This window comes from Mytilus galloprovincialis, chromosome 1 (genome assembly GCF_965363235.1).
Source record: "Mytilus galloprovincialis chromosome 1, xbMytGall1.hap1.1, whole genome shotgun sequence".
NCBI lineage: Eukaryota > Metazoa > Mollusca > Bivalvia > Mytilida > Mytilidae > Mytilus > Mytilus galloprovincialis.
The window spans coordinates 88,869,263-88,880,898 of NC_134838.1; the positions used below are offsets into that span (position 1 = coordinate 88,869,263).

Genomic DNA, 11,636 nt, shown 5'->3' on the forward strand with positions numbered 1-11,636 from the left:
TGGGTTTAAATAGAGAAATATTTTCAGTATGTTGAGTTCTACCTACTGCCCATTACCATAGACAACAGTCAGACAACTTATTAAAGGAGTTATTGCCTTATAATGACAATTTTACAATTTTTTTCATAACTTATACTATTATATTGAAAAATATAATAGATAGACTGAAAGTTGAAATTTTTTGGGATATATAGTAATCAACTTGTCTGTCTGTCGATATTCCTTCGAATCTTCCTACTAATACTTTCATCATACAGTTATCCAAAACTACAAAAAAGTATGACTTCATGTTTATTTTTGAAGTGGGGTATGATTTGCAAAACAACAGAATCTTACTGCATCAAGTCAGGAATTTGACAGTTGTCCAATTCGTTTGATGTGTTGAGCTTTTGATTTTTCCATTTGCTAATGAATCTTCTGTTTTGAATTTTCATCAGAGTTTTGCTCTTTTTTTTATTTTACTTTTTACTAATGTAGTTACAGTAAAAGACATAAAAGACAGTGACATGTTCACATCAGGATAAATCATGGTTATACATGTACTTATAAATTAAGATAATGATTGCTTTATTTTATGTAGATATTTTTGTTTCAAACTGTAACTTACATTGTAGGAATTATGAACATGGCAGGGGCTATTCCAGGTAAGATTAAATCTTTACTTTAATTTTTTTGTGTTTAAAAAAAAAATATATTGTGCTTATGCAAATTTAAAAGTATATAGGTATGCTAAATGTAGTATATATCAACTAATAATGTTTTTACCAAAGTATAATCCTTTATCCTATCTTCTTAAAAAGAAATGAGAAAACATTTTTTAAATGAACAAAATTTGAAAAATATTGTACGGAACTTTCAGATTATATTCAAGAAATTGATTTAAATGTTGCTGTTGTTATCATTGTTGCTATTTTTATGAGAAACAAACTTTAAAAAATCTGAGTGTTGTGTATCATCTTTATTTTATTTTTAGGTTTTGTAGGAGTATATATGGCAAGTCACATTTTAGAGGCCACCAAGAGTTGGGCAGCAGTATTTAACCAGACAGCTGGAGTTTGTATTTTTGGTTGTATTGTTTACATACTATTTGGGACAGGCAAAAGGATTATATGAATGTATAATTAGTTTGTCGAAATTTATTAAATCAAATTTTTTACACTTATATTGGAGGGAGTATTCATTTACTTATTTATAGATTTTTTTTATTGTATTTTATTGTGGTTTTTTTAATTTATTCTGTGAGGTTGTTCAATTAACATGTTATTTATATTGCTAATCATAGGTGCACATTTTTGATAAAAGGCCATATTTATACCCCTTCATGGTGAAGCCGGGTGTATAGTGATTATTGTGTTTTCTTGCCTGTGCATGCATTAATTGGTACTTTTGATTGTCCTGTATCAGGTTTTATTATTGGTTAATTATTTTATTCTTAATTCTTTGATTGTTGTTAATTTGATATTCTATGTTAGCTCTGCACAATTTTTGTACAAGTCATAGAGATATATATAAATCAACTTTGAGTTTCCTCGAGGGGGTTTTGATGATGTGATTACTTCGGCGAGGGACGTTTGCGCTTTTTTATAGGACATTTGCGCTTTTTATTTTGGACACTTGCGCTTTAAATCATAGGACATTTGCACTTTTTAATAAAGGACATTTGCGCTTTTTACATAGGACATTTGCGCTTTTGTAATATTTGACCTTAAAGAGTTAAAATTATATTTTTCTTTATTGTTAATAGTTTAAAATCATTTCGTAGCACATTTCATAGCACATTGATATATGTTTTAAAGTTTATATACAGCTTAAAGTTAACATTATAAAGACATAAAATATGTGTAGTCATCACAGGTCAGTTTAGCTTGATAACGGAAGCCCAAGGAATGATCAAATTTAGCTCTTGTTATCTGTTCTGACTGGTATTTCGCTCACAAAAGTCACATTTCAAATAAATAACTTAAGTTCAAGTTATTTTTTCTCAATTCCAGACCAGGGTGCCTGTTCATCAATGTAACGAATCTTAATGTAATTCACCGACTGTTGTTCAATGATACTCTTCAAAAAGATATAACAAAAAATAGCAACTGTTCATTTTTATGGGCATGGAAGGATTCTGGACGATTTGTCGTACTAATATAAATTAAATTTATTGACGTTATGATAACTTCTCAATAGAATTACAGGTAGACGACTATAGGTAAAAAGCGCAAATGTCTGGTCAAATTAATACAGGTGAATCAAACTTTAAAGCGCAAATGTCCATAATATTTGAAGCGCAAATGTCCTATTATTTTACAGGTAAAAAAGCGCAATCGTCCTGTGTCCGATTACTTGGCCATTTGTATAGTGATTATTTGAATATCAGACCAAATAGTTCATGATTATATTATTTTTTTATCATCTAGGACTGTATTACTGTTTAAAAAAATAATGATTACGGTATGTGATCATATTGACAATCAAATTATGATTATGTTATAACTTGGACAACCCCATAAGGGGCCTCATCTCGCCGACTTCAGTTAATTTTTTTTTTAAACATTTTGTGCTATGATTTCAACAAATATAAAGATATAACTTTTGTTATGCTATTTGAAATTGATTCCCATTGACACAAAATGATGACGGTTGAATTAAGGCCTTCTTAAATGTCTTCTATAACTTTACAAAAAGAAAACTGCTAAAAAAATTGTGCATCACACAAAAATGTGTAAGCAGACTCTTTGGTTAAATTTCAGTTTTCCAGTATGTATCTATTTCATATTTTTTATACAGCTATTATTACATTACATATATATTTCATATTGATTCCATTATATAAAACAAAACTTCAACGGCTCGATGTGCTCATCATGACTGTATGTCCTATATAACATGAGTAACTGTAAAAAATGGTTGTAAACTTTTCAAATTTGATGATTTTAACTCTTGTTTTTGAATAGTTGTGTTGTTGGGTTTTTTTTTTTAAATATGATAGAATTAAATTGTATATGAACATGTTTTTAACCAGATTTTTTAAAAACTTTACATGATGTGAAGATACCTGAGAGTAAAATCCAATCAGTTTTAATGATTGGTTTATCTCAAACAACATTTCATATCTCAAATACTATAAATGAGGTTCTTCAGAGGTCTCAAATAATTATCTGTTACTGTTATTTTTATAAAGAATATAATGAGATTTGTCAAAATTAGTCAATTTTATTATTGTCATAAAGAACATGTACATTTTATCGTCATGCTTCAAAAATTACTGTTAACTTCAATTGGCAAGATTTATAACCATTATTAGTCATGAAGGTACGTAACCCCATGACGACCCTCATGAATTAGTTGATTAAGTTGTAGAATGATTATTCTTGTAGTAACAATCAAAATGTCAGGATCTTTATAAAAAGTGAAGAGAAGTTTCATGCTGAATACTTTAACATCAATTTTACGCTCCTGTTACATTAACATGGGATATGTACTAAGATGTATAGAATTATAGAATGTTGCTTTCATATGAACTGATGTAAAAGTTAATATAGGGTAATATTTATTTGTTATTATTTTTGTAATATTTTTATATCAGTAAGATAAAGTTTGTTAAAATCAATACATGTATATTTATATTTGTAATGATTTTGAAATTTATTTACTGCAATTAATAATCAAACGTGTTCATTAAATCAATAATATATTTAAGCATACTTTGAAATCACAGATGAGATTTAAGAAATAATTCATGCAACCCAAAAGTATGTTAAAAATTTGTACATGGCCCAGACCATTATATCTGAATTCCATCAATAAGGTTAATGAATATAATGGCCATGGCAATTTGAAAATGATAACAAACTATGGCTTGCATTATTTAAATTATAATAGGACAAATATGGAAATGAAAAACCTGATGTGAAAGTAAGGTAGCCTTGCGTAAGGCTGTACTTTTGACCTCCCTGTGAGATAAAAGCTACATTTTTCTTATAAATCTCATTGCTGGCATAACTTATTCCTTATTTAACCTCAAATAATCACTGTTACAAATGTTTTCAATTCTTATAATTCTTAACCTCAACATTTTTTCCCCCGGTTGCTGTCAAAAATTTATTGTCAAATCCTCTTTTGACATGTCTGAACTAAAGAGAGTGCTGCCAGGTTGACAAATGGCTGAAAACCATAAATGTGTTAATAAAACAATTGAATAGACAATGAATCAAACCTACCTCAAAACTACATTTCAATGAGATACTATCTAAATTTAGAGCATATTAACTGAATCAAATAACCTTCGGCATGAGACTTTTCATTTGTATGACGTCATGTTTTGACATGATGTTAATGTGCTAGGATCATTATTGAAATTTGAAGTAATTTTATACATATTTTTAAGTGCTTATGCGTAACCCTAATCCTTGGATGAGTATTTTATTTTTATTGACATTCCATTAACAGATCAGGTGAAAACACTTATAACATATCAGCTATTTTTCAAAGGAGCTATTTAAAGATCTGTTACAATTTATAACTTTTATACGATAAAACCGGAAATCAAAGGCAGTTGGTAATTATTATCTGTTAAAAAAAAAACATTTCTTCATACAAGGGTTTTCTGATAAACTTTATAATAGTTATCAAAGGTACCAGGATTATAATTTAGTACGCCAGACGCGCGTTTCGTCTACATAAGACTCATCAGTGACGCTCATATCAAAATATTTATAAAGCCAAACAAGTAAAAAGTTGAAGAGCATTGAGGATCCAAAATTCCAAAAAGTTATGCCAAATACGGCTAAGGTAATCTATGCCTGGGATAAGAAAATCCTTAGTTTTTCGAAAAATTCAATGTTTTGTAAACTGGAAATTTATAAAAAAAAATGATCACATTATTGATATTCATGTCAACACCGAAGTGTTGACTACTGGGCTGGTGATACCCTCGGGGACGAAACGTCCACCAGCAGTGGCATCGACCCAGTGGTGTAAATAGTTATCAAAGGTACCAGGATTATAATTTAGTACGCCAGACGCGTGTTTCGTCAACATAAGACTCATCAGTGACGCTCATATCAAAATATTTATAAAGCCAAACAAGTAAAAAGTTGAAGAGCATTGAGGATCCAAAATTCCAAAAAGTTATGCCAAATACGGCTAAGGTAATCTATGCCTGGGATAAGAAAATCCTTAGTTTTTCGAAAAATTCAATGTTTTGTAAACTGGAAATTTATAAAAAAAAATGATCACATTATTGATATTCATGTCAACACCGAAGTGTTGACTACTGGGCTGGTGATACCCTCGGGGACGAAACGTCCACCAGCAGTGGCATCGACCCAGTGGTGTAAATAGTTATCAAAGGTACCAGGATTATAATTTAGTACGCCAGACGCGCGTTTCGTCAACATAAGACTCATCAGTGACGCTCATATCAAAATATTTATAAAACCAAACAAGTAAAAAGTTGAAGAGCATTGAGGATCCAAAATTCCAAAAAGTTGTGTGCCAAATACAGCTAAGGTAATCTATGCCTGGGATAAGAAAATCCTTAGTTTTTCGAAAAATTCAATGTTTTGTAAACTGGAAATTTATAAAAAAATGACCACATTATTGATATTCATGTCAACACCGAAGTGTTGACTACTGGGCTGGTGATACCCTCGGGGACGAAATTTTTTATAAATCATTCCTTGTATTTATAACTTTTATTATGTTAAGCCCACCATATAAGACAATGCAATCTTGTAGTTCTAGCACTGTATTTTTAGTCCTATACATGTTTTCATTCTGAATTTTTATCTTGCTATGACAAATTCACAAAGGGGATACTAAGTAAGGCATGCTGTTTCTTTCAGATGATTCACAGCTGCTTTGTCAGCCATGTATAACTGTGAATTCATTATAATTTGTTGGATACAAATTTTCATTCACATAGGCATATCCAGGGTGTGGTGGGTCTTGGGGCGGTGTCCCCCTTTCGTTGTAAAAAATTAGTTGATTATATAGGGAATCACTGAAGCATGACTGGAGCAGGCCCCCATTAGATCAGTCAGGTTCTTAATCCACAAAAATTGATACATATTGAAATAAATGAATAATTGCATGTTAAATAGTTTAGTTTAAAGGGCACCAATACCGTAGTGGTTTGTTGAACAGGCCAAAATACCTTGTAATACATGTACTAATTACTTTTTGATGACATTCTGATTAAAATGAAAATTCATCAAGTTATGTTAATTGTCAATTTATCATGTCTCATATAAACTTTTTTATTATTTATATTCATTGAGTATAAACAAGTTAAAATAGTTTTGATTACTTATTAGCATGTTTAGATATTTTAAATTATGAAGATATACATATAATTTGTTATTATTTGATACCAACAAAATGTTATTTTAATGATTTTTGTAAATCTTGTTTTTGATGATGTCATTACATGATAAAAGGTAGAAATTATTTGTGTATTAAGTATTAAAATGTACTGGTATAGAAATTCAGTTTCTTTGATTCAAAGGTGAAAATATTTCAGAGATGATTAAATTGTACAACCAGTGACAAAAAGTTCATGTATACATGTTGTGAATCTCCGTGTTTTATTAAATTGATTAAGTTTGAATTGAGTTATTGTTTAAAAGCACATCAAATAAAATCCGTTTTTAAAAAGTACTATAGTTACATATATAACCTTTTTTCATTAACATCATTCAATGGGTCATTTCGAAATTCAATGTAATCAGAAGTAATCATGAGTACTTACCATAATCAGAAGTAATCATGAGTACTTACCATAATCAGAAGTAATCATGATTACTTACCAATGCAATCATTAATTTAATTATTAACTTTGAGAAATGATGTAATTGTTAATTTAATTTTATTGTCACTGGATACAGGAAAATTGGTGAATAGATTATGGGATAGTAATTCAAAAGCAGTAAATTTATGAAGATTTTGATATCATAAAGGATTATCTTTTTACAAGAAAATTCACAAGTTTCATAGTAAATTTTAGCATTTTCAATATGTAAAACATATTCAACTTTTTTTTTAGAAGTTCACTTTTGATAATCACTTTTGTCACTAGCTACAGCTGAAGATTATTAAGTTTGTTAAGTTTGAATATTAGGAGCAGCTAAGGTTTTGTTTGATTTATCATTATAGTAAAATAAGATATCAGGAAAAAATATTGCAGAGCTTACTTTAGGGAAATATAAAATCACATTAAGAAATATGTTGTTTTTTTTAGATATATCTGGAATTTATTTTAATAAAATACATGTCATCTGTTCACAGGTATATCCATTTTGTTACATCTTGTAATCAATTTTGTTTGGCAATCGCCAATGGCAGTCAGCAGGGTTAAAGAACATCAGTTGTTCGACCTGTTAGTCAAATGGGTTTTGTTTAGATATACTTTTTCACTTTTTTGGTCTTTTGGAAAATGTTGTTTGTGCTGTTTTTAGACCCTTCTACAACAAAATTTGTTTTACATGCACACGTATAAAAATTGCGGTTTTTATCCAACGCAATCATAGGTTTGAACATAGTTTTCAATTTAGACTCGTATATATACCACTGCATCAAGTGTGATACAATATTTATCCAGTCAAGACAGTTAAATTTCAAACTTAAAACGCAAGGCTCGGAGATCGTTTTAAATATTTAAAATTAAACTGTCCAGAGTGGATAAATATCGTATTACACGAGATTTGGTGGTGGAATCTGTTTCTCTAATGATTTTCAAAAAATAAGCAGGCAAAGTTATTCCTTCTTTTCTAGTGATCTACAAAAAGATGTGTTCATCTCTACATGACGTCATCAGACATGGTCGTCTTTTTCATGCCATCACAATAGGAAATTCAGAAGAAAGCAAGAAAATTTGACGTCATAAACAAATTTTAACCAATGAAGAACTGAGATCAAACGAACCACACTTTGATTAAATTTTTTTATACAATGGGTGCAGAAAGGAATAAATTGACGTAGAATCATTTTTACTTCAGTATTTTTTTTATATCCATTTTGATTGATTTGTAGTTTGAAAATTTCCATGATTTTCTATAAAGGTGTTGTAATGTTTTATAAACATGTGATATTTATAGAAAAGCAAATGAGTCTTTCAATATTAAACTGATATACAGTTGATATATTATTACCTACAATGGTTTGTTGTTCTTCTTATACGGCTATCATTCATAAAGTTAACAAAAGTCTATATTTAAGTTAAACTATATAGTATTTTTTAGTTAAAGTAATGCGGCTACATGTATTGGCTGTGATTGGAAATTTATTGATTTTCACAATTGAAACTTTGCAAGAAAGGGGCATGGACAGAAACTTTGTCAGTATTATAAAAATGGAACATATTTATCAGTAAATTGATAGAAAAACAGTTCAGTAGGGTTGTTTTCAAGGTGCTCTTTGAAACAAAACTAAAGAATAAAATAAGACATCTACACATAAACTATATTTCTGACACAAATGAAACCATGAGGGTTAATGTTTTTTTCAGTTTAATAAAAACATTGTACACCAGTTGAAAAGGGAGTGTAGAGAGCTAATTTTTAATAATCAGATATACATTGAAAGACAACAACCCAACCAAAGAGAAGAAAACACCACAAGGCTACCAATTGGTTTTCAACACAGCCAGAAAATCCTGCACCTGAAAAGGGGGATGGGGTTCAGCATAATAATGCATACTAGTCTATTTGAGGGAAATGGATATGCCACACTAAAATGTGAAACATACAAATTTTAAAAACACATGACTAATGAAGGCTTAAAGTTCCCAACTAGTGACAGGCACAAAATATACAATATTCCTATATCAAAAACGTCTCATAAATCAAATTCTTCATCTCGTAGTCATCTGTTCACCTCCTCAGGTATAGATTTCAGGTGGTAGTGGACAATTTGGTTCATAAAAGTAGTGCCATTAATGCTTTTTCTGAGGTTCTCACTGAAAAGAGTTCTCTTTAAGAAACTCATTGTGGTGTTGGCACTACTTTAGATACTTTTAATGCTACAACCCAGGTTTTCTTGCTATATAAATCCTGTGTAACATCATGATACTTGCTACTGTAGTATGTATAAGTTCAATGAGGTATCCAGGGTGGGGGTTATGAGGGTTGGAACCTTCCTTTGTTTTTTTATGATAAATGTTTTTGAAAGGAGACACATGGATGGAACCCCTTTTAAAAATGGAATGATCCGCCCCTGATAATACATCTTCATGTATTAAATCACTAGTGTTCAAGTCCTGTCTTAAAAATAATCATAAAGATCAATCTTATGCTATATGGCATACTCTATAATATAGCTGTAGCCCAATATTGTTTCCTTATGTACCATTTTGTATGTATAAAAAGTGGCAGGAGGTACAACATCAGTCTCTAATGAGCTTGTGGCGCTCACCTCTCAGTTTGCATCTTCATAATTGACTTCATACGTAGATCCAGGTGGGGCTGCCCACTCCCCCCCCCCTTTTTGTGGGAATTTTTTTTTTGATTATATAGGGAATCACTGAAGCATGACTGGAGTGCCCCCTCCTTTAGGTCAGTCAGTGCCCCCCCCCCCCTTTTATGAAAAGTTATGGATCTGCCACTGGACCTTCTATAACATTGTAGACTCTAATGGAATGCATTACAAATTTAATGAATATTCAAGATGAGAACATGAACCCTGCTTTGTGCTAGACTGACAAGATAGTCTTGTCTTGGGACAAACAATTCAAAAGGTAGCCATGCACAGGAATAAATGGCAACATACCCAGACACCTTTGCCTGCCGAAGTGCTGACCAGCCTTTGATACTACTCCCAAATATATGTTTATAATTTAAATTTTCATGTAATAATTACCACTAGACGTTAAGGATTGATGTAAAGCAATTGCAAGTCTAGTAATACTAGCATAATGTGATCAATATTTTGTAATATATACATTTTTGTAATTACAATAAAGTTCTTATAGTATGTATACGTAGTCTTCCGATTAAGATTGACATTTGTTTGGTATCGGAATTCGGATTGATGTTGAAATACGTGGATGTTAGGTGTCACTTTTATACAAAGATATAAGAGCCAGAATTAGCAAAGCCAGATATGCATTCTGCCTATTACAGCCCATATGGAAGAGAAGGTCAATCAGTCTGAAAACAAAGATGATCAAAGATCAGAATATACACCAGCAATGTGAAGTCAGTCCTTCTATATGGGACAGAATGCTGGAGAATTATCCAATCAGACATGAAAAAGCTTTCCTCATTCCATAACACTTGCTTGAGCAAAATCTGTAAGATATTTTGGCCCAACACTATTACCAACAAAGACCTGTATCACAAAACCAATCAGTGTTGTATTGAGACAGATATTAAAAGGAAGAGATGGCGTTGGATTGGCCATGTATTGAGGAAAGGAAATGAGTATATCACCAAGATTGCTTTACGATGGACACCTGATGGTAGAAGAAAGAGAGGGAGGCCAAAAGATACCTGGCGCAGAATGGTAGAATCTGAGATGAAAGACCTTGGGAAAACCAGGAAGGAGATTGAGAAGGAGGCAAAAGACAGGCAAATGTGGCGAGTACTGGTTGAGGCCTTATGTGCTGACAGGCACGAAGAGGATGAGTGTGTGAGTGAGTGAGCTAAGCATGTTATCCTGTATATGTATGTACTATTTACTACTGGAAGTAAAGCATGTTATCCTGAATATGCATGTAATATTTACCACTGGACATGAAGAATGTATCCTGAATATGTATCAACTATTTACTACTGGAAGTAAAGGATGTTATCCTGAATATGTATGTACTATTTACTACTGGAAGTAAAGCATGTTATCTTGAATATGCATGTACGTAATATTTACCACTGGACATAAAGGATGTTATCCTGAATATGCATGTAACATTTACCACTGGATGTACAACATGTTATCCTGAATACGTATGTACTATTTGCCACTGAACGATCAACGATCAATCAATCGGGTATTGAAAAAGGATGGAAATGGGTGGGTCACTTTCATATTTACATGTGCACCTTATTACTTCCTTTAGGATAGCTGAAGTGAATACAAGTAAATTACAAATTTATCTTATACATAGACTCTTTTCCCAGCTGTATCTATTGATTCATGTTCAATGGTATTTCTGAATTGCTGAAGATCATTGAACATATATAGTTTAAAGGGACTTTACTATTCGTCATTTATGGGGGCATAGAACTGTCTATAATAATTGCTTTGGTAGCTTTGGTAGCACATTTGTTTTTAAGTGTTTTTTCTACTAATTGTAGGTAACATCGATGTTGTTAATTTTGTTCTCTTTGATCATAAATAAGGTGGACGGATGCCACATGTGAACCAGGATCTGATTACCCTTCCGGAACACTTTATATTACTCCTAGTGTTGTTCTTTGTGTTTTTTGTTTGTTGAATGTCTGTAAAGATTATGTTTATACTGCGGTTACAGTCTTGTCTATATTTTTTCATGGAAATCTTGTTCAAACTTTTAAATTTCATATAGTCGGTTAAGTATCAGAGTTAAAAATTTGCGATGTATTGGGATTAATAGATAACTTAAGTCAATTACCAAATTGTTACTGGCTTTCGAGTGATGCCTTGACATAACTTATACTTTATAGGAGTAC

General features: G+C 31.2%; 1 protein-coding gene across 1 annotated transcript in view; it reads left to right on the forward strand.

Annotated features, from left to right (window-relative positions):
* LOC143043635 (voltage-gated purine nucleotide uniporter SLC17A9-like) overlaps positions 1-8,147 on the forward strand; it is a 33,149-nt gene extending 25,002 nt beyond the window's left edge. Inside the window, exons 11-12 of the mRNA XM_076215850.1 lie at positions 615-644; positions 974-8,147. Of these exons, the coding sequence (XP_076071965.1) occupies positions 615-644; positions 974-1,113 (170 nt within the window). The 3' untranslated portion in view covers positions 1,114-8,147. The remainder of the gene's footprint in view (positions 1-614; positions 645-973) is intronic.
* The last annotated feature ends 3,489 nt before the right edge of the window (positions 8,148-11,636 follow it).